The following is a 27,729-nucleotide window of genomic DNA, read 5'->3' as shown; positions in this document are numbered from 1 at the left end:
ACATCCATGCCTCCCAAGTGGGCGGTGGCAGCCCCGTTTTGAAGATTGGGAAGCCTCCTCAGAGGTTTAAGGAATTGGTTCATTTAGCAGCTAGTAAATGCTGTAGCAGGATTCCAGCAGGGCCTTGTCAGACTTCAAGGGCATGTTCTCTCTACTAATTCCGGTTGTACCTGAAATGGTGAAGTGAGTCAGTTTCGGAGCCTTTCAGAGAAAGTACGCTTTAAGTGCCTCAGGACTGTTGCACAAAGCTCAGTGTTCTTTCATGGTTCGGAACCACCGCAGTGCTTTTTGCCCCACAGATGTAAGGTCTTACTCCTTTGACGATGGCGTGGTTGTAAATGACATACAGGTGCAAAACCACACTTAGCAGCTTCTGAAGGGAAACTCTCCTGTTCTCCCTTGATCGGCTTTCTTCCACGGGATGTAACTGTGCTGCAGCTAAGGCCTGAGCTTTCCGTATGGAGTGAGGGTTTGATATCCAAATTTAGCATAAAACAGTCAGATGGAGAAAATCGAAGATGACAATATATTTTGGGGTTTCATTAGACAAGACATACTATCTGTTAATGGCTCATAAAGCTAATGAGATTGAGTACAGAACATTGCATTTCTTACTTTCTACTGAGAGCTGTCTCCCAACATAAGGTTCTCTGCTTTGGAACTTCAGCTCAGCCACTAGGGCGCCTGTCATTTTGTTGGTGTGATTGCATTTACACAGTGCATGTAATCTGGGCTTCCTTAGCCCCAAACACTCCAGTGCAGAATCATAGGCTGTAGCCATCACTTAGTTATACAAATACTTCTAAAACTATATGATACCAAAAAAAATAAATAAATAAAAATAAAGAGAGAGAGGGAGATTGCCTTTATCAAAGTTCCTTTGGATTTTAACTGCAAAGTGTTGTTGAGCAGCTCTGGTTTCCTTTGGATATGAATATATACATTTCTTTGCATGTAACTTGGATTTCAGGCTTGAACACCAAGCTCTTGTTTTCCATGAGCCACAAAAATCATAGCCAAATGACACACGTATGAAACAGTTTATTCTTTTTATCTGAGACAGAATCCTTGAATTTGGGACTTGAGCTGCGACTTTCCTGTTTGCTCTTCCCACCCCTCTTGTCACCTCACTCCTTTTTCCCACGTGGCCTCCAAGAGGTCATGGTCTCATAGGAGCAGGTGGACAAATACCAGTTGGTCGCCAAGCAGTGCTGCTGTAGATGGAGCCAGCCAAGAGCTAAAGGACATCATCAGGGAGGACTTCCTGGAAGAAATTGGCTCTACATTCAGTTCTGAGGACAGAGTAAGAGTCAGCCAGGGGAAGGAATCAAGAGGGTGACTCAGGTGGCAGGAGCAGCCTGGGTAGAGGCCTGGAGGCTTGTGGGGTGAGGACTCGGGGAGACTGCCCTGTGTGGTCCAGGGTGGTGGGTGACCCTGCTTTGAAGGACACTGGAGAGGGCCTAGGGGTGGAGGGCTTTGGAGGAGCTTGGTTTTTACTAGAACTGACACAGAAGAGGCAGTGAAGGGTGTCAGCAGGAAGTGACCCTTAGGAGAGCAGATCTGCCTGTCCTTTTGAGTCCCACCCCTTCATTCTTTTATTCACAACACACGCAATTCTGAGTGTCTAGGGGAGAGGGGGTGGACCTACAGTAGTAAGCAAAATGTACTTGCTTCTTGAGAGCTTAGCAGTGTCAGAAGTTGACTTAGATTAAAATGTTTTATTAACACAGCAGGGCACCTAATCCAAAGTGCGGAGGTTGGAGGGAAGGAAGACTTCCTTGACAAACAGTTAAAATGAGCCTGGAGGCTAGTGGGAAGTAGCAGCAGGTCACGGGGCCCCTGAGGTCACTGGGGACCTGGTACTGAGGTGAGGATGGACAAGCAGGGTCGGGGGTGGGGCTAGAACTCTACCAGGGAGCCTCTGATGGGTTTGAAGTGGGGGAGATGTAATCAAATTTGTGCTTTGGGAAGGCTGCCTTGGCTGTGTGTGTGTGTGTGTGTGTGTGTGTGTGTGTGTAGCGGGGAAGAGGGGGAGGGTGTCACCAACTGGGAGGGTCATTAGAAGACCATTCACAGGCTCGGAGGCCACCAGTGGGAGAGGGGCGTCGGGACTGCTTGGGGACCGCAGGGGCAGAGTGGATGCCGGGTTTCCTTGTGTGGAGGGCTTGTTAGCGGGGTCGCTCTAGCGACACCTTGTGGCTGGAAGTAAACAGATGGAGGCCGCCAGGTGGACTTACCTCTTCTCTCCTTCCCTGCCTTGTGTGATGATCTTAGCTCTGCCAACATATGGAACAGAAGAGCTAAGTTCCAGAGTAGCCCAGGACTTTGCTGGGCTCGTTCAAGTGAGAGCAGATAGGATTTAGGCTTGTGTTGAGATCTGTAAGTTAACTTAGCTAGAAACGTCCTGTCTTTTGGATTTTCATAGGGGTAGTAATTCTTGATAAAGATTGCTTTCTTGGTGAGAGGAAATTTAATACAACTGATGTCTTTCTCAAAAAATATCTTATCTTTTAAGAAATTTAATATTCAAAATAATAGGAATATTTTAAAATGATAAACTAAGGCTTTCGTGTAGTTTCTTTGGTTTCTGAGTTGATGTGTAGGTAGACCCTTTGCATTACATAATAGCACATCTTTGACAGTATTTAAAGAGCTGTTAGTGAGCGCCCCCAATTTGAAAGCATCATTAAAGCTTGCTCTGAAATAGTGAAGTCATATAGGTCTTGTTTGCAGAAGCCAGATATTTGGTTTATAATCTGCAGCATAGCTCCCTTTATAAAATAATAATAGATTCAAAATTAACAAAGTGGAAAATAATTGATTTTTTTTAAAAAATGAAACATAAACTTTCTTGTGCTATTGTTGCAACTGGAAATTTTGAAAAGAAAAATCCTATTGTAATATCATCTAAGTGAAATACATATATGTCTGTCACATTTGAATAGTAACTGCACAGTGGTTTTTGAAGTCAGGATCATTCCAGCTCAGATACTGGCAGTGATGGTTGCTGGTTTTCAATGGAAGAGCCTAAATTTGCTTTCTTAGCTTTATTCTTTTCTTTTCTTATATTTTCTTTTCTTTTCTTTTCTTCTCTTTTCTTTTCTTTTCTCTCTCTCTCTTTTTTTTTTTTTTTTGGGGGGTAGTGCGAGGGTTGAGTAGTGCTGTGCCAGCATGATTTGGGGGCAATTTGTGGGCAGATGTCGTGCAGCAGCAGTGAGATATTTCCATGCATTTTACTTTCCGGACATCACCAGGGAACATGTGTGGTTTGTGCCTGCAGGATGGGATGCTGCAGGACTCCCTGGTCCATCAATGTTATGTCTTGGAGCTGCTCCGGTCAGTGAATGATTTTCTGTGGCTTGGAGCTAATGTGGTCTGATGCAGATGATCAGAGGTGTAACTAAAGTACTGTTACTTGAAATAAGAGAAAAGCTAGCAAAAATGTCTCTAAAATACAGGATGAGGGAGGAGAATTGGCTGAGCTGCTTGCAGTGGGGATATTCTTAGGTGACTCCCTCACTGTGTCTCCTGTCACTATCCCCCACAGCCCTGCATGGCAGTCCTACTGAAGCAACCATGCACTTTCTCAGAAACGCGCTGAATTTCCTTGTGCCTCTGATTGTTCACTTTTTTTTTTGAAAGCACATCTTGCCCTTTGCTTAAATGCCATCCCTGCTAGCCACCACTTACACTCATTCTTCTGGACCTCATCCATATATAGCTGCTGAATGAAAGAACAAAATGTAGTATCTCCATTTAGTGGAATATTATTCAGACATAAGAGTGAATAAAAAAGAAAAAATAAATAAAGGGGAATATGAAAAAAGCCATCTGCTCTGGGTAGTCCACCCTGACTGCTCAACCCGGCCTTTTCCCTTTGAAACCCCATCCCTTATACCCCACTCTACTATTTTTGATAGTATTTACCACCTTCTAATAAAGTTTAACATTTTCAAAAAAAAAGAGACATGCTGATACCACTTCAACATGGGAAAGCCTTGATAACAGCACGTTAACTGAAAGGAACCAGACACAAACAGCCACATATTGTTGATTTCAGTGATCTTAGAAATGCCCAGAATTGGCTCATGCAGTGGCAGAGAGCAGATGATGGTTGCAAGGGGCTGGGTGGAGGGGGGTTGTGGAGTGACTGCTAGTGACAGGGGTGTTCTATTGGGGTGATGAAGTGTTCTGGAAATAGATGGTGGTGAGGGCTGCACAACCGTGAGTGTGCAGAAGACTGCTGAGCGCTGTCTCTGGGAGTGCTTGTTGTTGGGGCGGCTTTATTTTGTTCTCATCCTGTAATGTGAAGGGTCATCTTGTGCTGAGACCATTCAACTCCTGTGAGTGGTAAGGCTAAGAGACTTTGCAGAGTCATGTTTCTTTTTTCCCCCTTGCTGAGTGTAGGCAAAAATGGTTTAAGCCTGAGAAAGTGCTCCATATGCAGAAATGTCTTTCAGTTTTGGCTGGTGTAAAAATCTTGTGAGCTTTTTAATCATTTAGGACAGTCTGTAGGGGGAAACAGCCTGTGAAGCCTGGGTGAGACTTGGAAGAGCCGCGCTACCCTCCCAGACACGGGTGGGGATTTCACCCCCATTCAGGCAGTGAAGGGCCAAGACCCGTGAGAGGAGTTGACAGTCATGAATATTTATGTGTATCCGCTGCTTCATCTTGGATATTAATTTCTAGCTGAGTCATTTTGTGGCGGCAGCCTCATCCTACATCAGGAATTTATAGTATCTGCTCTTTGAGGTGAAGAGCTGACAGACTTGATTATTTAACAGTCTATCTTGTATTGATATCTCAGATTCCTTTGTCAATCGCAAAACAGCAGAAATACAGACGTCCTTTAATGCCGATGTGACCTGGAGCAGGTTTAGTTTCTGTACCTCAGTGACCTTATCTGCGTGTGGGGAAGATGATAACAGTGCTTCCCTCAGAGGGGCTGGTGAGAGGAGACTGAGAAGCATAAATGGAAGACTTACACGAGATGCTCATGAATGACAAAATTTAGTGCTCTCAGCCTGGTGAGGCCTCAGGGGCAGAGATGTCAGAACAGAGCAGTCCTAGCCAGAGTTCGATCCGCATTGTCAGGTTTTATGATCACTATCACCACTGTGGGTTATCAGGTAGTTTTAAGACTTGGTAATATGAATTCATGAATAATGTTAAAGACTAGACAACTCAGATCCGGTTTACATAGTTCTCAAGATTTCCTGTGAGAAATGGATATTTTTTCCCCATCTTAAATCTGAGTGGATTCTCTAAAAAAATTCTGTAGTCCTCCATCTTTTTCCTTTAATTCTCCTTTTTTTTAAATAAAAGTTTTTAAATGGAGTTACTGGGGACTGAACTGAGGGCCTCATGCGTGCTGAGCACATACTCTCTCAACTGAGGTATACTCTCCCCCATAATTTTTTTAAACTTTACTTTCTTAGTATTCAGAGGTTAGAGGCCTCTAATTCTTTTTTTGGAGACTTGTCCATAAACCGGTAAATCTAAAATTAATGGACAAAATTTGGTTTATTAAAAAAATCATTAGAACTTTTATCAATCCATTCAAAAGGAAATGCTTATTGAGTTAAAATGTTTCTCCTTTATGGTGATTTCTAATTTTTGGTCTAGCTTAACTTATTAAAAGTAATCCTCATCATCATAATGACCAAGCTTGCTGTGAGTGGACACCTACCAAAGGCTAAACTGTTTTTCTCATGTTTTACTTCAAAGCAGGTGTTTGACGGTAGGTATCAATGTCTCCTTTTTGCAGCTGAGGGATTGAGAGGTGGGCAGCTTGTCCCAAATCAAACGCAGCTGGCGGTGCCTAGCTCGGTGCTGGAACCCAGGCTGCACAGGATGCATTCTCAATTTCTCCTCTGATCAGCCTCCCGTTGAGTGGTTTCCCGAACTCCTGTGAGTCCATAAATGACCGATTTTGGCGATCTCAGCCTGATGAGGCCTTCAAAGGAGAGACACCAGTGAGAATGTGAGACAGAGCGGCATAAATTAAAATTGTACATTTTCACAAATGTTGCATTCTCAGGTAATGACTTAAATAGTTTATGTTTTCTTTATATTAGTGCTATGTAAGCACTAAAAACAAAACATTAAAAATGATTATAGTGCAAAATAGGAGTGGGCTTTGAAAGTCCAATCATTGCTAATGATGTTGCTTGTTTTTCTCTAGTGGTGTTTATTGACAGAATAATTTACAATGACTGAATTTGTTTTATGTATGTAGTCTTAGTATGGAGGAAAAGTTTGTCAGTGCATATTGAAAGTAAAATCTTTACTCTTTTCTTTCCTGATGATAAATATGTACGTTGTTTCCATGGCTTAAGTATATTTCCTCATTTGTGAAATTTGAGTGATGCCGTTTACCATGTCTGACTGTGAGAGGTAGACGCCTTGTATACAAAGCATCCAAGAGCTGCTTAGTAAAAATGTGCTGTCACAATGACAGATAGTTTAGAAGGATCAACTGTGAATACTAAAGAGGGTGGCTTGTTTCTGATGCATATTCAATATGGATATATATGAATATGGCTTAAAGTAACAAGGATTCAGGGTTTTGTGTGTGTGTGTGTGCGTGCAGTATGAAGTTTTAATGAAATCTGTATCATTCTATTGAGACAGGGACTAGTTAAATTGACTTAAGCAGACGACCTTGAAGATTATTTACACAGAATGTGTATTGTTACAACTCAGTGTTCATGCTGCCGTGTAACTATACACTCAGACATTTAAATTCGTAGGACTCTGACCAGAAGCATTAAGTTTAGAAAAATCCACATTGATCATTTTCAGGGAATAAGCTTCTCTCTTTTGTGATTAAAGAAAATTTTGATTTATTTTTCTGCACTCTTAATAGGTTTTAAAATATCAAAACATTGATTTGACATGTCAGCTTTTTTAATAGAAAAAAGCTCATGCTGTTTTAATATGTAAATAAATGTTTTTGTATTTCAATACACTTCTATGATTTCCTGGCTCTTTGAGAAGTATTTTGCAAGATACTTAGATTACCTCCTGTTGGAAAAATACAGACATGACTTTTATGAATATAGGCCTAGTACAGGTCTGTTGGTTTTTGCTACAGTGCAAGACATGAAGACTAGGAGAGCAGTATGTACTACATAAGCTTTTAGTTATCTGATTCTTGTTTCTGATCCACAGGCAATTTTTGTGTTGCACCTTTCCAGGCAACCAGGAAGGCCTTTTAAGCCATAGGTGGCGCTGTTGCACCTTCTTACAGTCTTAACTTTCCTGTTTGTAAAGGAAGTCTTAAACGTTTTTTTTTTTTTTTTGATTCCTTTGCTTAATGCTTCAGGGTAGCACAATGTCCATTATGTCTGACTACCTGGAACTATTATTCTGCTTATGTCTTAGTTTTATTCTATCATCTCGCTGTGAGCATTTCAGACTTCCTGTGCAAACAGTTGCAACATCGGACTTTTCTTGCAGTGTTAGAAACCAGTGAGCCGGGATTTTATAAAAGAGCTAGAAGCGGCCTCTGGAGCACCTTAAAGCTGAAAAGTGTACTGAGTTCCCTAAGTATTATCCCCACCGCTGTGTGTCAATGGGTGGTAGGAGATTTGGTACATATACAAAGGGGTGTGGTGTTTTGACTTGGGTTTGTGTGCACGCGCTGCCACTGAGCTACGTGATCCTGAGTCAGTTCGTTCTGAGTTTTTCCCTCGTCTGTGAGATGGGGACACTCATTTCTGCTTTGTAGAATTGTGAGAATTAGAAATTATGTAAAGTGTTTAGCACAGTGTGTATGACAAGAGGGCTCATAATCTTAACTGCTGTTTGGTGTGAAGCCATCATTTGATAGTCTTTGGCAATTAGTGAGAAACAGGAAAATAAGAAAAGCTGGTTTTATGATGAAAGATATTTGAGGAGGTTCCATAGTTCCTATACACATAATTTAGCATCAGCAGAGTCAGGACAGTTACACAGTCGCCCTGAACCAATGTTAAGCCACAGAATTTTTGTTACTTCATATATGTTGGGGCTTAAGGGGACCCAATACTTATACACATGTTGTGTCCAGCAGCCAACTGAGAGATGACAAAGAAGAACAGGCAGGCGATAAATGTCTCCTTTATTACTGATGAAGCCACGTTCTCCATGAAATTCAGGGCTGTGGGAGAGTGAGTGTCATGACACTATGTCCCAGAATTAGAGACTTACGCAGTCCCAGGTAACTCTGGTCCACAGCGAGCATTCCCTTGAGAGATTCTGACCCATAATGCACAGGACTGTCTTGCCATGGAACTGAGCATCCCGGCTGCTTCCTAAGGGTGGCCAACACTGGAGGGGAAGGAAAGCTTTCATATGCCCTGCTTGTCTCCCCGGACTCACACCTCAATCTGTTAGTGTGAGGAGGGCTAGCCGTGGGCCAGTGGTCAGGAGTGTGAAGGGAGAAGCAGTCTCCCATGGACCAGAGGAGTGGGGAGGAGGGAATCCCCCCTCAGTTTAAACAGGTGGTGGCTTGAAACAGAAGGGTGCTCCTCAAGAGTTTATAAGAGGGGAAATAAGGATTTCCTTTGGGACTCAGAATAGTCATGAAACACAGAAGATGATTAGATGGGAGACTTGTAAATCACTTTCTTATTAAATTGAAATTTGTTGGGCACCAAAAATGTGCTACATTCTTTTCTGAGAGTTTTACAGAAATGAATCCTCCAATTTTCACAACAAGTGAGTAGGAAAGATTTGATTGTTATCCCAGGTTTACAGTGTGGAAATTGAGGCACACAGAGGGTAAGTAATTTGGCCAAGGTAACAGAGCTAGTAAGTGGCAGAGCTGGGATTTAAATCCTGGCTATCTGGTTTCCAGGCTCCCAGGGATGGGCTTTGGGTGTTTACAGGTATCTGCATCCCTGGATCTCTGTACCTCTGCATCAGTTAGACCAGAAAGGACAGGGAAAGTGGAGTTATACAGGTGCTCACAGTCGTGTCTCAGCCACTGTCCATGGAGTGTGCCCCGTGATTGGCATTAATTGTTTTCCAGGCAGTAGATCTGTTCTTATAACAGAAATTTAGTCCATTGAGTTAATCTAGAAACCCTTCCTGCTCTGCTTCTGTCCACGCTTGCCATGTGACTGCCTGCCCGAGATTGGGCCGTGGAGGAGAATCTGTACTCATGGTTGAACTCTGATATTTCAATCTGGTTTGTAGTTTCACATCTCCTGTTACATTAATAAATTAAATTTCTGGTTTTCTTGCATCAGTGTGTCATAAGTTTGCTTAATGTGAAACCAGTCCATGGGAGCCGAGGGTTGCTGACGGTATAATTTCTGAGCATGTGGCATTTCTACCCGTGCAGAAATGGCTGGAGGATGTCCACCTTCCTCACTGATTTCTCCCAGCAGCAGGGTCCTCTCCCACCCCCGGATGTGAGGATGGGATCTCTCTGAGTAGGCCATTCAGAGGCCGAGTCCACCAATCCGAAAATGATGAAGTACCTGGAAGTGGGTTTAATAGAAGACAAGGGCTTCCAGGTTGTCAGATGTGCTGTTCGAGTCCATTTGGTGAAAAGCTGTCCACTGTCTGTGGTTGAGCTGCTTCTTTGCTGTTTAAAAGTCTGTATTACATGAAGGGATTTTAAAAAGCAGAAAGGTGTGATTTCAGGTGGTACATCCGCACCGGTGAGTAGTGCTGGATGACCGCCTGTGTGAGGAATAGACAGAGTCTTACAAACTTCATAAAACAGCTTTTAAAGCTCTTCCATCTGAGTGCACTTCGTATGGGGTCCAGTTCATGACTGGTCGCGCTGAGAGGGCACGTAACTGATGATGGCAGAAAGGACACGGAGGCATCAAAAAGGTCCCAGACATGTTCTGTGTTTAGAGGATGGGGCACAGAGTAATATATTTGAGATGGTTTTTCATTGAACACTTTTGAGTATTTTCTAGGACTCCCCAATCCCCCATGGTTCCATGCAGCTGGGTGTCCCCTCAGTGCAGCTCTGTCAGCGCTTGCCCTGGGCTGATGCGGTGTCACGGGGAGCAGGACGGTCAGTGTCCCCGGCTCCTCCGAGCTCCGTCTCCTCATCCGCAGAGCCGGGTTTCTCATCCGTGTCTACTTAGTAGGATTGCTGAGAATCACACGTGATGGTTGTCAGGTGTGATTTGTGGTTGTCTCTGTGATTGGCGTATAGTCAATATTTGATAGAAACACTTGTTTTTTATTATAATTGTGGCTCCTAGATTGCAGTGGTTTTTAGTCTGCATTTCTTTTTTTATATAAATTTATTCTTATTTTTAAGTAAGCACTTGTATTTATTTATTTTCATGAAGGTACTGGGGATTGAAGCCAGGAACATGTGCGTGCACAACAGGTGCTCTACAATGGAGTAATACCCACCCTCCTTGTCTGCACTTAAAAATAAATATTTCAATACACAAAATATTTCTTAAACACCATCATGGGTCCTATTTTCTGCATAGACAATTGAATACATATGCCATCTCAATAAGAATAAATGTCATAGGGACATACCTTTCTAAATCTGTTTACATGTTTTAAAACGATCATAGCTAGTGAAAAACACGAGTCTTGGATCCACTACTTCTTAGGGTCTGCTTTGCCATCATGGGGAATTACATTCTACAGAGAAGGCTAATTGGATCTCATTGATATTTGGATGATTTTGCAATGTTCAAGGCTTTCAAAAGCTGACCGTTTTGTATTTTAAACTAACTACAAAGTTATCTTCTAGAATTTGTAAGTCCTTAGCTTGTGAAGTGCCCAGTAATTCAGTTTGTATATGTCTGTGTCTCTGTGAACGTGTATGTGTGTGATTTCAGGAATGTAGCAATAAGTTCCATATAGCCTTCTGAAATCTTTCTCCTCCAGTTCAAGGTGTAGGTATATATTAACACAAATAAATTGATACTCTTTTGTGATTTGGCATATTGGTGGGAATAAGAGGTTCTCATAATTGTTTCAGAAGGGTTGGGGAGCATGAGCTTAGAAAATGGGAGGAGATAGAGGCAGGGAGGTTCTTTAAACTTTGTGCAAGATGAGAAACAGCAGCTTTTCTTTTTTCTTCTAAAGCAAACTGGCACTGAATTGTAACATACTAATACTCAGAATTGCTTTTCTGATCAGAGACAAGTGCCTCAGATTTTTCAAGGCAACATGAATGATGAAATGTGTTTTAGCAGTTATCTTTAAAAGTAGTTTTATTTTTCAAGTATAAGTCTATAGACTGTTCTTTTTTTCCAGCTGTACAAGAATTTCTCATTGATCCAGGTACGTGATCAATGTGTTTAGTTTCTTTGGGTTATTTATTTTTTTTAAGTGCTTGATTCATTCTGGTGTGAATGAATGTTTAAAATTTCTGGATTTTGATCTTTAAAACTTGCTGATTTATCAGAACTGCAAAAAACCTGATGTTTGTTCCTTGTTTGGTGGGGCAACCTATTGATTTATGTTGTCTGTTATAGAGGGAAATTCTTCCTCTAGCCTGTAGATAATTAAGTGAATGGTTTGCAGTGTGCCTTAAAAATTATTTGAATGCATTGAGCATGTTTGTCCAGTGAATTTTGGATTGAGTCATAATAATGACTTTGCTTTGATTCTGTGGCTTTTGTCCTCTCCACAAGAATTTGAATTCTGTTGCATTTTGTATTCGTGTTCTTAACAGGGGAAGGAATTTTGCATTTTTTACAGAGGTGGGTTTTCCTATCCCCTCTGAATTCCTTCTGTAATTGATACAGCGAAAATCTGTTATTGCAGTGCTTAATTATTTCATAAAAAATTTTTTGGCTTAATCAGAAACAATGACAAAGAATGATAATAAAAAATACGAAAACCTTCCTTCCTTTGAAGAATAGAAATGAGGTGGTCAGGCTCACGCATGCTTTGTACCTGACACACTTACTCTCATGTCATTGTGTATCATGAGTCAGAGATGGAGTTGCTTCAGGTTTATAGATTTTTGTTTTAACATTTGTGTTGAATTCATTCTCTAGGCATGATGATTCCTGTTGCCTTTGTGGAAAGTGTAGATGAAGGGAAACAAATGCTTTGTTTTGTTTTCAGGAGGCCTGAGATGCTGATGAGAAAAGAGTAGAGGGTGGGCTGAGGAAAATAGTGATAGACCCTCACCTCCAGGCTGAAATTGATGAACAAAGAAATCAATTGAGTGTATTGGTATTTGACTAATAGAAGTCAGACAGCCCAGACTGTCTAGTTATGCCCAAAGGAAAGTACTGAATTCACCTGCAGAATTAGGTGCTTTACCATGTAGAAGCAGCTTAGAGCAATCAGAAAAATCAGTCTTATGATGAGATATAAAAAGAATATAATATCTTTTATTTCTGAAACTTTTCTACATTAAGTTGTGTAGAGCTAAAATTAAGTTTCAAGCACCAGGAGTTAAGAGTTTAGGTGGTTCTGTGGGATCGTTATTCAGGGATGTGTCTAGACCCTGCTGGAGTGGCCGAAGCTGGCAGGAAAAGATCCAGAGCCAGGATTTTTCATCCTAGGATGTCCTCCATAATGGTTCCATGTGGGAGCCCATGATTGAGTTAACAAGTTGTAACACATCGCAGCCGCCTGTCAACTTTAAGAAAAAAAATGTGCTTATTAACTGCTTTAAAGCAAACACCTGTGCATCCTCACTCCTGTCTCCTTGCCATAAAAAGCAGAGACAATGCCTTGCTTGCATATTTGAGGTTATAGATAGCACACTGCTTATTGCAGAGCAATGACCCAGGCCCTCAGCTATAAACGCCAGGCCTGCGTGGTGTTAGATAGTCTATTATCCCCAAAACAGGGACCAGGCTGGTCTGGTGGTCTGCTTTGTAATGAACATGTCTAAAAAATGTATCTTGTTCCCCTCAGCCCATGACTTCCCTAAAGGTAAACTAAGCCTTAGTACTCATGGTGGAGTCTACAATCTCTGTCTCATCCCTTCTTTCCCCAAGTTCCTGCCTACTATCTCACAACTGTTATTGACTTTTTACTTTGATTATACACAATAAATATGGGAGCATTTGAGAGACTCGTGGATTTGGCTCCCTAATCCCTCTCGCTTTCTTTCCTTTTTCCGCAGTCTTGAGAAATTCATTCCGTGTCGGTAAGACTTCCGCCAGCCAGAACCCACAGTTCCAGGTGAGAAGGATGCAGGCTTTATCCCTCCTACCCGAGGGAGAGAGAGGAGATAATTGAGATATGCTCCCCTGTGGTCCCTTCCTGCCCCAGGGCCACTCCAGTTCACCTGCAGCCTTCTGGCCTCTGCTCACAGGGCCTCTGTCCCAGGATTGACCGCAGCCTTTTATTCCCTTGTCAACATTCCCTGTGCCTTTCAGAGGTTGCTCTCTTCTCTGCAATTCAACCCTGGCAGATGTGATGGTGGTCAGCGTGCTGATGGGCAGTTACTTGGGGACTCCCAGGAGCCATGCTGATTCTCCTGAGTCATTCGGGGTTACAGAACTGTCAAGCACTGCAGGAAGCCCATTCACGTGAGTTCAACACAGCATTACATCACTTTCATTTTATTTTTGAATTTTCAGTGGAGAAATTATTTGTAGCACACTGTTCCAGATTTTAGGCCGCCTGCTTTCCTCACCACCATTTCCTTGTTGGCTCTGGTGCTTGTTTTAAGAACCAGGTTTCTTCTCTGGTCATTTGTAGCAGCTGGGCTTGCCGAATCCTTGATTTGCATTTGAAGCAGAATGCTTCTTCGTGATGTCAAACTGATTTTCCTTGTCATGTCTGAATATTTCTTGTACACTCAGCAACAGTTTCAAGTGAAATGCTCTTGTCCAATTTCGGTTAACTAATATTTGCTGATCTCCTGCTTTCATGCTGAGGGCAGTTTCTTCTTCCTGTAATAAATGTTAGCAATTTGCATTTACTATGGAAGGTACTAATCCGAGGTGCTTTTGTTCTTAACAGTTTTAATACAAATCACCCATTAAAATGTACAGCGGATTTTACTCTATGCCCAGAAATGTGCATCCCAGTCAATCTTAGAATATTTTCTTCCCCCCAACAGGAAACCCAGTACGCATAAGCAGACATTATCAACTTCCCCATCCTCCCCAAGCCCCAGGGAGCCACTCTTCTGTCTCTGTGGATTTGCCTGTGCTGAACATTTCATGCAAATCGAGTCACTTCATGTAAGTGGAACCGTCTATTTTGACTGACTTCTTTCACACTGAGTAACGTTTTCAATGTTTGTCCATGTTGTGGCCTGAGTCAGTACTCTATGCTTTGCTATTGCTGAATAATATTTCACTGTATGGCTGGGCCCCTTTATTTACCCATTCATCACGTGATAGTCATTTGGGTTGTTTCTGTTTTTTGGCTCTGAAAATTAATGGCGAAAAGTAATGGTGAATATTCCTGTAGGAGTTTTTATGTTAACATTTGTTTTCAGTTCTCTTACTTGTGTGCCCAGGAAGCAGAATTGCTGGATCATTCAGAAGCCAAATGTTCAACTCTCTGAGGACGTGCCAGGATGTTTTCCAAAGTGGTCACGCTGTGTTACATCCTCACCAGCAATGGCTGCGGGCTCTGCTTCCTCTGTGTCCTCATTAGTGCTTGTTAATCTTTTTTTGATTTTAACCTATTGTAGTGAATGTGAAGCGGTTTCTCCTAGTTGTTTTGACTTGATTTCCTTTAGAGCTAATGTTATTGAACACCGTTTCATTGTGCTTATTGGCCATTTGTATATTTTCCTTGAAAAATATCTTTTCAGATTCTTTTTTCATTTTTTAATTGAGTTGCCTTTTTATTGTTGAGCTGTGGAATTTTTTTTTGATACACAAATTCCTTATCAGATAAATGATTTGAAAAAATTTTCTCCTGAGTGTTGTTTTTTCACTTTCTGGATGGTGTCTTTTGAAGCAAAGTTTTAAAGTTTAATGAACTCCAATTTATCTCTGTTTTCATTTTTCCTTGTGCTTTTGGGGTAATATTTAATATCTGATGTATTTTATTAAAACTTGTATATATAAAATAACTTAATTCTTAGGACCGTTCTAGGAGATGGGTGCGGTTGTTGTCCCCAGTCTATGCATCGGAGACTGAGATGCAGAGAATTTGACTGACATATTAGTGTCAAAGCTACCCAGTGCTGTGGGAATTCAGACCCTCATGTTTTTCCCTAGCATCTGAGCTCAACACCACCATGCTCCAATCTTTCCAGGAAACGTTAATGAAAAAATCTTTACTTTTTTGATTTCTTGTTAGATTTTTTTCTTATTGGGGACCTCAAATTCTCATTTTCTTTTCGGATATCAGTGTCGATTTATTTTAGGTCTCATGTAGGGAGAAGCATTGCTATCAGTTAACTTCTTTATTACTCACTCTCCAGTGATGATTGTTGCTAGTTGATCTAATCAAGTCATGCTTAAGTCTTTCCTGCTCATGACACTAACAGCAGAGTCATGACTTATAGAATGCTCAAAGAAGAAAGTACTTGATTGATTTTATTTTGCCAACAAATCAAACCAATCAGATAAAACCCTGGTGTTGACACAGACTATAAACCCTCCAGAATAGGGTCACTGTCTTCATTGTGTTTCATTTGTTGGGTCACAGTGTCTGGATAGTGCCTTGCTGTCCAGCAGTTTTGTGAGGATACGGTGCTCGTGAATCATTGTAAGGACAGAATTTTGACAACAGACTGTGTTGTTCATTTCACGACGGGAAAGGTAATATAGAATTACTGTTCAGATCTGTTTTAAAATTAAGCTTTGAATTTTGAGAATAGTTCAAGAAGCCATACAAAGCTCTTTTTCACTAATTTTAGATCTATCTTAGACACATTATGTTTACATAGCAGAGTAACTTATCAAGTAGATTTGACAAAAGGAGTGTTATATTGATTATTTGTTTTAGTTGAAATATTCTACCAGGGATAAAGTCATAAGTGCCCATAAATGAACAAATATATTTGTATTTAAATGCAACATGGGAGCAGACTACATATGTTTCTATATAATATATATGACTGTGTGTTTTAATCTTTCTGTCAGTGTTTTAAAAGTTTTTCAGCAATTTTGTAACTTTAGAATTCTTCTATGGAAATCACCCCCAATTCTAGTGCAGTTTGTACTGTGTATCCTGTCTTATGCATGGGATTCCACTGTCCCCTCAGTGAGGAATTTCCTCTCCTATTGTGTTAGGAGCAGAGTTAAAGGAACTGTGATTTCTAGGCCTTTGCTCTCCATGTGTTTGCAGTTGGCTCTCAGTCACGATTTTCCCTTTCCAGAGTTTTTATTGTTAAATTAGAATTTCTGAAAATAACTATTAATATGTTGCATTGGTCTCCCTAGAAACTTGACGTCTTTGTGCTTTTCAGTTTTCAATTTATGAAAAATGCAAATGCACTCTTGTTTTTAAGTTGTCCTTTTTCAATAGATATTTATCTCTTAATTGATAGAATAATTTTTTCCCAATGAATGAATCGGTGTGCATGTTTTAAAGGATAACTTACTTTTTATTTTTCTTATTGTAACAGTAATATTCATTGTAGAGAATTTAGTAAATAAGGATTAACACAGTAATAACTTCACAATGGCCTCTAATCTCACCTGGAGATACAGTTGTAAGGTTTGAAATTGAGAATTATAAGTCCTCTCAAATTTTTCTTTTTCAAGTACGTATTGGTTACTGAGATCCTCGAATTCCCATATGAATTGTAGCAGCAGATAGTCAGTTTCTGCAGAGGAGCCCGCTGGGATTGTGATCGAGACCACGTTGAATATACGGATCGCTCTGGGGAGCACTGCCATTCCAAGAGCACTTTCTTTTGATAGGGGAATGTGTGTGGAGTGTCTGTCCTGGTATTTAGGTCTTCTTTAACTTTTTTTTTCAACAATGCTTTGAGTTTACAGAGTATTATTTTACTTTAATTATCTTTGCCTTTATATTGAGGACAAGTGTGCAAGGTACCGGGATCAGAAGTGTATTTGAGCCCCGCAACTTGCTGCCACCATGGACGCTGCGCTCTTGCTTCACCCGCTGTACAATCTTGCACAGAATACGACCTCAGTAACTCTCTCTTGAATGAATGATTATATGATTGTTGGATGATGCTTGAGAGTCCTTGTGATGATTTTTTTCCCCAGCCTTTCCCCAGTTCTTAACTATGCCCTTTCTCTTCCTAAACTCCAGCCTGGGTTTCAGCCTGCCTGTGGCATTGATTTTCCTTGTCTGTGGACTCTTCCTTTCACTGGTTCCCGATAATGTTACATGTGGGCTGTGGAAACTTGCTAGATGTCAAGAAAGAGCTAATCCATTGTAGGCCAGTATTTTTAGAGTTTGTTATTGTTTTATTGATTGAAATTAAATGAGGCTGCCCCCTGAGCCCTCCCGTGAGCACTTTTGACCTTCCTACAGCTGATACTGCTCTAGTTGCTGCATGTGCCCTTTCCCCAGCCTTGATTTTGTAATTGAATAAGTCACCATCACTGGAGCCCTCTCTTTAAAAGATAAAGAGAACATTTGCTCCTTTTCCCTGTTTGGAGACTTCGATGAGATGAGATCCCAGATAAAGAATGGAGCCCCACCTCTTTCTGACCCCCGCTGTTTCCGTTCCTTTCTTCAGGGGAAAAGAGTACAATTCAACAGTATAAAGATTGATTGTGAGCTAATGAGATAGACAAGACAACCGATCATTTATTAAATAACCTTTCATGATAGAAACAAATGTATTATACACACAAACAGCACACAAAGCACTGTAGTACCATGGTTACAATCGTGGGTCCGAGTTCGTGTCCTGCTCTGGAGAGACCAGTCCTGTGAGATGGAGAACTGGTAAGTCGGCTTAGCCTCTCCAGAACTGGTTTTCTGTCCTGCAGAGACGGGGCTCGCTAGGCGTCCCCCCCGTAGAGGTGCTGTGGGGTGTAAATGATGCGCATGGGCAGCCTGAGCACAGCTGCTCATTCCTCGTAAGTGCAGGGTAGCATAGCTTTTGCGGTGATGGCTTTATGACCGCCCCATGTAGACTGTCAGTGCTCTGAAGGGATGCCTTGTGGTTTGGAGATGGGATTCTCACTTCTGTAAATACCCAAGTGTAGTGTTATTGGGCCCTGCTGATTTCAGTCTATTCTTTAGAAAGTACATATTGTAGATATATTTTTCAAGCATGCGTGCTTTTTTTCTTTTACTATTTAAAGTTCTACCCTCTCATCTCTTGGTATTACTTTTCATGGAATCCAGGAAACAGTCCTAAGCTACCTGCCTCTTCACACTTTTCCGTGGTGGTTTCCTTCCCTGATTAGAAGAGGGTTTTGTATAGGAAATTTTATTTGTTCCCCTTTTCTTGGAGTCTCTCTCTCTGTCTGCCCATCTCTCACCTCTCAATCTGTCCATTTCTCAACCCACTGCTTCTTCTGACATGTTCCAAAACGCATTTCAGGTAGCTTACAGAAGAACAGATACCAAATAAACAGGTGAGAAAATGGGGCCCAGTTCAGACAGTGAGGCTAGGAGGCGAGCCTGTGTGAGGATTGCAGGCGTGAGACACATGTCTCTGCCATGTGACTTATAAGATCGACAGCAGCAGTGTGCTTCAAGCTCCCAGCAGACACAGGGAAGCAGGATTTGAGGGAGATGCTTACTGGCTGTGAAATAAATAAGTGACTTAGGAGAAGCCCAGCCTTTCCAGCTACTAAGGCTTAGGAGAATATTTTGAGTGTCTTCCAAAATCAGAGTATGGCATCTTTTCTTTTTCAGAGTTCTATGTATAGTTGGTTACATTCTATACCTGGAAATTTCTCCAAAACTGCTTCCCACGTGAGTCCCATGGCTCGGGGATTGGGTGGTTCTGCTCATTGATGGGGGTTGGCCAGAAACAGAAAATGAGAGCCTCAAAGCGGCCTGGGATTTGTCAGTTATGTTTTGTCAGTGCTGTAGGGTTCAAGAAATGCTTTCACCGTTTCTCTCCATCTGAGGCGGCAGCGTAATCTCTTACCAGCATCAGGAGCTCAGGGCCACGTGATGGTGGGGGCTGACTGCACTGCCGTCAAGACAGCTGAGCTAGTCACTGCAGGTGTGGTTCTTTTACATACTGCATTTCATGTTCTTTACTAGAATGTTTCAACAGGGAGTTAATTAACTGAGTTAATTAACATTTAATAAATATGATCTTTGTTGAAAAGACAGTTATAGGCAGAATATAAGCTGTGAAGTCTTTAAAAACGGTTTCATTACTGAAATTTCATTTGGGGAGATACACGGTTTATCTTATATATGGCTCTCTTTTAAAGTAACAAAGAAACAAGACAGAAAAGGCAGAGGATGATTTCTGTTCTTCCTCTCGGCTTGCAGGTGCCCTCACCCCCAGTAGCATCAATCAAGACACCAGCACTGACACTGGCCGTGCTCAGAACTGCCTCAGCCCTGAAGACACTGCTGACAAATAGAAGGGGGCCACGCCCTGTTACAGCAGGTGCTCTCACTTTGTGGGTCCTTATGTAACTGCGTGGTGTTAATCAGGATCGCCCGTCCTACATTGTGTGATGCTGCTGCTTTGTCTCCTAGTTACTTGTTTCTCTAAGTATTCTTGTATTATTCTCCAATGCATAGTACTACACACCCAAAAATGCTTTTTTCAGATGAAAAAGAATGTGCATTTAAAATAATAACTCTGAAAAAGGGGGCAAAAAAGGCTATCCTTGTCCCGCTATTCAAAGATAATAATTAACACGTTAACGTATATTTTCATCAGTGTGGATCACCTCTGTCATAAAAAACCAGAGAGCACTCTGTAACTGTTTACTGTGTGGACACCTCCATTTTACATTCGGCTTTTTATATGTTTTTCTACAATATTCTATCTCCTCTGGCATGATTTTTGATGACCAGTATAGCATTCTGTCTTGTGGAGGCATTGTCAATTTTACTTCGGACTTAAATAAACTTTTAAATTCCAAGTATACTTAACTGAAATACTGAAAAGAGAACTGTGGTGGTACAGGAAGGCCCTACCTCCCTTCCCCTTATTTCCGAAGAGTAAAAACTGTTGAAAATTTGATATATATATTTCATGACCTTTATGCCTATGACATACATATATACACACATATGAGAATTCCATGTATACGTGTGTGTATATATGCTTTATTTAAAAATGAGACCATACTATATGTTTTTCTGCAGCTCGCTTTAATCACTCAGGTGTATATCATAGACGTCCTCCCACTCCAGACTCACCCGGTCCTTTCAGATAGAGTGGAGGGGTCTCCTGATTTGCGGGTGTGGTCTCTTTCCCACGCACACCTTTGGTGAGAGAATGCTGTGGACAAGGCCCTGGACCACGGCGAAATGCTGGCTCCCTCATTGCTCGCAGCTCGTCGTGATTTACCGCATCATTGTCTTGATGGTGGACAGTTAAATTTTCTCCATTTTCCACTGTCAGAAAGGATATTTGACTGGCATCCTTCTTGTACAGACATTCCTGTGATCTTTTATGAGTATTCCCTTAGTTAAGGCTTCTGGAAATTTAGTCCCTGGATGTGACATTTACATTCATCACAGACTCCATTCAAGTAACTCTAGAAATTCCTTCCATAGGGGAATGAAAAGATGCACAATTACTTATGTAACCAATTCTCTATTGCTGGATATGATTTCACTTCAGTTTTTCTTCCCACCATTGTAAACAGTGCTGTGTAAATGCCCTGATGGGTACATCTTTTTGGACCTAATTTGTTTTTTCCTAAAGGAAACGATTCCTAGAAGTGGTGTTGAGTCATTGTGTACGTACGTTTTTCAGAGTTTACATATCCATTGACATGTCGTCCTCTGAAAATGTCGCTCATGGTTTCTTCTCCCACAGATGGACACTAGATAGAATATCTTTTAAAAATATTTGCCAATATGATGAGCAAAAGTGCTTTTTCATTGTTTTAGTTTGCATTTGATGACCAGTGAGGTATTGAGCATTTTTCACTCATTAGCCATTTGATTTTTTTAAAATGAATGATTCCTTTTATCCTTTGCACACATTTAAGTGGGGGAGCTTCTTGTTGGTTTGTGACAGCTCTTTGTATGTTATGAACATTAACTTCTTGTCTTCAACAACATGTATCACAGAGCTTTTTCTTGTCATTTCTTTCCTTTCATTTTGTTTAGGAGGATTTTAATTTTGGTAGTGTCTCAAAATATTCTTATGATAATAAATGTATTCCTTATGTGTTTTATCTTTGAAATTATTCTTAAAAATAATTTCTTATACTGGAATAAATCTCCTCTGTAGGTTTTTTTTAATCTCTAAGATGGAGATGATAATAGTACTTGTTAATGTAAGGGTAAGTTGAGTTAATAAGAGCAAAGTGTTGTATTTGCTGTTATTAGTACTTTTTTATATTTACATCACTGTCTGTAAATTATCTTGTGGTCCTTATGAGAGGAATAGTATTTATTCTTTCTAGGTGATTGTCTGATTGTCTCAGGACAATTACTGAAGTCATACTTTTCTCTTTGATTTGAAATCCCACCTTTACAAAATACTTGTGTACACTAGAGTCTCTTTTTGAGCTCATGGTTCCCTTCTGTCAATCTGCCTTTCTTACTCCAGCACCATAACTTACATATTGTAAAAATTTATTTAATAATTGGCAGTCTGAATTTTTTTCATTCTTTTCTTCCATCCCAAATTTTCTTGTCTAGTATTATGATTTTATTATTCCTGAAGAATTCCAAAATATTTTGTTCAAGTTAAAAAAAATCAGATTGGAGTTGTCATGGGAGTTTTCAGTAAGTTTTGAATTATTCTGATGAGAACTTACATCTTTACAAAACTGCTTTCCTCCATGCAATTTGTTGATGTCTCTACATTCTCACCTCTTACTTTACCCCTCAGTACAGCCCTGAAGTTTCTCCATTTAGAACATGGGCATTATTTTTTAACTTATTCCAGATTATTGTTTATGTTTTTGTCAATTTTGTAAGTGAAAATTTTTTGCTATTATATTTTTAAACGCTTAAAACTGAAATTTAGAAAGGAAGATTCGGTTTGTAAATACTCACTTTGTATTTTGTCATTTAAAATTGTAAGTATTAAGTAGTTGTTCCAGAATCCTTTCTTTTTTGTTTTTAAAAATTTGTGTCGAAGATTCTCAAAATGTTCATAGCTAAGTAGTATAGGTGGGGAGACAGATGGAGAGAGGTAGTGTGGCTCATGTACAAACTGTGAGCAGTTTCATGGCTGCCTTTAGGCTGGAGAAACCACAGAAGAGCCCAGGTTAGACAAGGAATGGCTTTGTATGCACTTGAAAGCCAGCTTTCCTGCCTGTATGGTGAAGCCTGGTGGGTGTGGCAGGTAGATGATCAAGGTCTGATCAAGGTCATTTGCTGCACAGAGCGCTGTGTCTGTGAGAAATGGTGACCATTGCCATGGCAAATGCTTGGTGCCAGGAACAATGCAGGGGAGCTGGGGAGCCTGTGTTAAGGATTTTCCAGTCCTGGGAGTGGGAAGATCAGACTCTGCATTCAGATCTGAGTTTGAATTAATCCTCTTTAGTTTACTGGACCTCTGACTTTTGTCAAGTTATGCATCCTGTTTGAACTCCTGCTTTGTTGTCTCTCAAAACAGAAGAATTACAGCCTGCTGCTAGAGTGTTTGATCAGGGTAAATGATTTGTGTCTATAAGATGCCACGTACAGTCACAAGCTCAGTGAGCAATGAGCTGTCCCCTCTTCTCCTGCAAATCAGTGCTCGATAAGTCATCAGCAGAAAGCGAGTCCCTAATTTGTATGTGGTGCAAGGAAGAACAAAACTAACGTCTTGCCTTTCCCTGGCAGTATTCTTACTTCTTTGCTTCATGTACCTCTTTCCTCCTTCACTCTCCCCTTTCACCTCCTCCACCAAGAGCCTGAGACTCTCTCAGAACACTAGATTCAAATTATTTAAATGGTGGCTCATTCCCATGAAATGACAGTGACTTAAAAAAACTGTACACATCCCAGAATTCATTGTATTTGATTTACACACACACACACGTGCACACACACACACACACACATCAGGCTACCTCCCATTTGCTGAGGGAGAAGGGCCACTTTTTCTGAGTTTTCATTTACTCAGCGTGAGAGCAGTCTCTTAAGCAGAATTTCACCTGGCTTCGTGCATGGTTTTTTAAATTGGATTTCTGCTTTTTGTCCATAAAAACATTCTCCTATTAGAAGACAGGAAGTGGAGACATAGATATTCTGCTGAGATATTGGTGTTATCATATTTGAGTTTTAATGGACATAAGGCGGCATAGAGTCATACATTATTATGGATGAGAATCCATGATGATGTAACTTAGACAAGAATCTGGGTCTCCTGCCATCGTGTCCACGCGGGTGAAGAGGCAACTGGGTGGGGGATGGCAGGGAACCTTCTTGCTTGAGTTCCAGGTTCTTGTTAGTTTTCATTGCTCAGCTGCCTTTAGTTTATGTCCATGAGGCCTCTCATGGGAAGGTCACTATGTCCTGAGAGACTGAGTTACTAATCAGCAGAAAGCTCTGGACCCACTCATATTTTCCAGAGTTTTTCTGCTGACCTGCTGACACTTTATATAAATGAGACCTAACAAACTACTGGATATAAAATCCTTATTGTTATCATTTGCCCTCGAGTTCCATAGGAATGGGGTGCTGTCTCAGGCTGTCTAAGGCTAGATCTGAACAAAGATAGGGTGATAGGCTCCGCTGCTGGACCCTCCCCAGTCGAATGGGATTTCCACCTTAGTTTTTAGAATCAGGCAGATGAGTTCAAATCTTGTCTTTACCAGTTATTAGCTTTGTGACCTTGGGGAAATAACTACTTTTTTGGTTCCAATTTTCTTTATCTGTAAATAAGTTCAGTATTTATTTTAGGGTTTTTGTTTTAGAATTGAATGTGCTAATTCCCTAATTTATTCCTAAAATACTGATCACATGGTTCTATGCTGGTGCCTTAGTAGTTGATTGCTAAGGGACTCAACAGTGAGAATGGGGGTGGAGCCCCCTGGATCATACAGCTTATATTCCAGGATATGCTTGTAAAAGACAAGATTGCAGTGGATTTTTAGTAAATGTCCATTCCTTTCCTAATCCCCATTGATTGTGTATATATCTTTATACTAATATATGAACAATTTTTTGCAGTTTAAATCTCTTTGTAGTATTTAAAGAATGTAGCTATAACAAAAATACGTGAAATAAAATGACTTGACTTTTATTTTCCTTTCAATAAGCAAAACAAAATAAAATAGAAAAGAAAAGAAAAAGTATTGAAGGAGTAGAAATAATTTTATTTCCGTGGAATCAACTCCCTATGTTAGGTTTTTCCATTGTGTTGTTCAACATCATATAAAATTGACAGGTTGTGACTTCAGTGTTGATAGCTAGCTGAGTATACTTTCTTTTTGTGGTTGTCTTTGATGAATTATTTGCACTAGATCATAAATGATGTGCATGTTACATATTGGAAATGAGGAAACATTGGAGACATACTACCTCCAATGCAGTCATTTTGTTACTGAGTCCAAACTCGTTCTGCTCGCCACATGACAGGCCAATAAACCGGGAGATGAGGTGTTGGAGCAAGGAATAGTGACTTCACTTGCAATGCTGGCAGACCCAGAAGACGGCAGACTGATGTCCTGGAGAACTATCTTCCCCAAGTAAGAATTCAGTCTCCTTTTATACTAAAAAGGGGCGGGGTTGTGGTTGGTTGTTGCATACTTCTTGCTTTATGAATTGTTTGTCCTTTGAATCCGCTGTTCTTGCAGCTGTCCATGTGGATCAAATCATGGTACCCCTGTAAAACCTCCAAAAAAACAAAGGCTATTCTCTATTATGCAACTTGCCATCTCTACAGAAGTGCAGATGAGCTAACATTTTTAAAGATCAGGGCCAGGAGAATAGGCTTTCCTGCAGATTTCAGGCTAAAGGCAACTTTCTTTTTCAAATGGTGCAGAGCTACCAAGTCTGAGCCTAGGAAACAGGGCACAGGTTTAAACTCAAAGGAACAGATTTAACATAGGGTAAAAACTGTACATTTTATTACAATTCCATTTCCAGCTTCATAGATAATATTAGTAAGAAATACGAGCAATTTTGTATTTTTGCTTCTTAATAACCGATAAGTGTACCAACTATATTTTGTGAGCAGGGATGCTGTGCAGGCATTGGGGTGACAGCAAACTCTTGTAGGGGGTGGCCGACCCTGCAACATCTCTGATGCCCCGTGAGTGTTGGTGAGGGTCTCCGTAGCCAGGGGCTCTCTTCAGGAACCAGCATATGGGCATTGACCTCTGGAGACCTCTTTTTCGGCTGCAGGAATTTTTTTCAGATATTGAGATTGAAAAATCACTCCAGCTGGGAATAATTAGGGAAAAAAACAAAAGGAAAAGGGTTTGGAGTAGAGTAGAAGAGTAGGACATAAGATCACGGAGCCTGAGTGCTTGGCAGCGGGGCCTCGGGAGAGAGGGGAGCAGAGGTGGGGAGGGGCCTGGCTCCAGAACCAGCTCCTGTAATTGCCCCCGCACGCAAGCCACATAGCTTTAAATTGGCCTGGGCCACCTCTCTGGGCTGGATATCACCCTGGGCAGAACCGTGGTATCTGTAAAGTAAAATGACTTCACAACTATTGCACAGAGCTGCAGGTGTAAGAGAGCCTAAGCCTGTCTCAGAGTGCAGGGGACAAGCGGAAAGGAATGGCAAAATTTCCACTGACAATTGAAATTTTGTTAAATAGCCTGCTACAGTTGTTTGCATCACTTGAATGAATGCAGGCATATTTCTGTGGGCATTTATAGGTTCACTGAACCCCACCAGCCCCTCTTGCCCCCATCGGAGATGGGCTTTCTCAAGCACAGTGCCCCTCCTGCTTGGGTGGAAAACGCTGCTGGTCCTTGCCTGGGGCCGGGCTGCTGCAGGGCACTGAATCCCCGAGGCACGGCCTGTGAGACACGACAGGAACATCTCTGCTCTTGACTGGGTGCCTCCGTTTCCCCTGCAGTGTAAAAATGCCGATGACTGAGTTAGAAGCATGCTTCCAAGCTGTCCATGTCCTTGGCATCCAGAAGCGGAGCCTGGAAGCTTTCGAATTTATCCAGAATGCGGTTTACATTCACCTTCAGCAGGTGAGTGTATGTCCTTACACAAGTGGAGGAATTACTGCAGTTTTCCTGGAACTTTCTCACTACAAGTCCATTTGATTTTTCTGTGCTAGGATTCAGTATGGCCTGCTAAAAACTCTGGAGTGAGATCTTGAAACCCTGATGAAGAGCATTATTTATTTCATTTCTCTATATGATACTCTTTTACTTTTAAAATTCAGAATTTTTGGTTGTTTCAAAAATTTTTGGGGGGGTTGGAGAATCATGTTTGCTCTTACCATCTTTGCAACCTGTTGCTTTGTGCCTCTCACCTGTCTTCTGTCACTTGTGAGGCGGTTCCATTTGTGACCCTGTCCGGGTTGTTCATGTTATAAAACATAAAGCCTGTAAAAGTACATTCCCTTTTCCTCCGAAGACATTCCACAAATACTCCTTTAACCTGGGTGTGGTTTTAAGAAGACAGAATCTTTAGAACATGTCCTTGCAGGTTGCTAGTGTAAAATCCCAAAATCAATAGTCTAGCTCAACATCTAAAATCTTTCTAATTTACCTTGGAATTGTATGGATAATTGAAGCAGTTTGCTAAGAACACAGACCAGGTTTAGAATACAGGCTGGTGTAGCTCAGCAGGTCCTCCCAAGCTGATGCTCTGCCAGAGGGCGGGGCCGAGGGGAGAGGGCGGGTCCTGCCCTCCCTGAGGTGACAATTTCATGGCAAAGACTTTCACCTGGTGAAGAACTTGGAGTTTCTTCTAAGAAGAGTGGGTCTGAAAAGAGTCCAAAAAGCGCGGGAGTGACAAAGTCCCATTTGTCTCAAGTAGGGGAGAGTGGCTGTGGGGCCACGTAGGAGACTCATGTGTCCAGGTGGGCAGTGTTGGTGGCTTCCACTTGAGCGGTGGGACGGTCAGTGTTTAAAAGCGAACATATTGAAGGCATGTTTAGATGGTAAAAAGGAAAGGATGAAGGCTGGCTGTGAATGTAGGATGGAGTAAGGCCCAGGTTTCTGGGTGGATTAATGAGGTAAATGATGGTCCTTCTGTGCTCTGAGGAGGGAAAGCTGCAGAGGGAGTTCTGCGGAAATCTGATGAGTTCAGCTGTGGGTAAAGTGAAAGGTTGTTAGATGTGTGGTCTGGGAGCTCAGGTGAGAGCCAGTAGTGAGTAGGGGGAGGTGAGAGGGACTTTCAAATAATTTTGTATTGTGAACATACAAATAAGTATGAGTAATGACACATTTAACACCTCTATATTCTGGATTTAAAGCCCAGTAACATTTTGCTATACTGACTGCAGAGGTTCTTAATATTTTTTAATAGAAATAAGTAGAAACAAAATAGTGGAGTTAGTGAGCATCTTAGAGTAGATGTGTGTCCTTGTATGTATTTTTATACCTCATCTGTTTATAACCAAAATCTACAAAAAGTTATCTTGCTTAGCATAAGAGTTAAACACAGGGACGTGACACACATTGTTGGGGGTTGAAGCTGATCTTCTCGGGCAAATTATGGACCCTCTCTTTGCCTTAGTTGCATCGTCTGTGACTGCCCCAGGGCCCCTCATCACAGCTGATTTCCTAGAGTAGATGTTGGGAGGGAGGCTGCTGAAGGGAGTAAGAGGTGGCAACTGCTAGGGATATTGAAGAGAGACAAAAACAGATTAAAGCC

General features: G+C 41.2%; 1 protein-coding gene across 1 annotated transcript in view; it reads left to right on the top strand.

Moving 5' to 3' along the window:
- LOC140690314 (trafficking protein particle complex subunit 9-like) overlaps positions 1-27,729 on the top strand; it is a 329,996-nt gene that overhangs the window by 11,468 nt on the left and 290,799 nt on the right. Inside the window, exons 1-8 of the mRNA XM_072952012.1 lie at positions 12,859-13,128; positions 13,326-13,478; positions 14,015-14,138; positions 18,709-18,768; positions 18,867-19,024; positions 19,303-19,423; positions 24,520-24,629; positions 25,970-26,093. Coding sequence (XP_072808113.1) covers positions 24,574-24,629; positions 25,970-26,093 — 180 coding nt within the window. The 5' untranslated portion in view covers positions 12,859-13,128; positions 13,326-13,478; positions 14,015-14,138; ... (2 more) ...; positions 19,303-19,423; positions 24,520-24,573. Of the gene's footprint in view, positions 13,129-13,325; positions 13,479-14,014; positions 14,139-18,708; positions 18,769-18,866; positions 19,025-19,302; positions 19,424-24,519; positions 24,630-25,969; positions 26,094-27,729 lie in introns of the transcript that reaches the window.

Source organism: Vicugna pacos, chromosome 30, assembly GCF_048564905.1.
Source record: "Vicugna pacos chromosome 30, VicPac4, whole genome shotgun sequence".
NCBI lineage: Eukaryota > Metazoa > Chordata > Mammalia > Artiodactyla > Camelidae > Vicugna > Vicugna pacos.
This window is presented reverse-complemented; position numbering and strand designations above follow the sequence as displayed.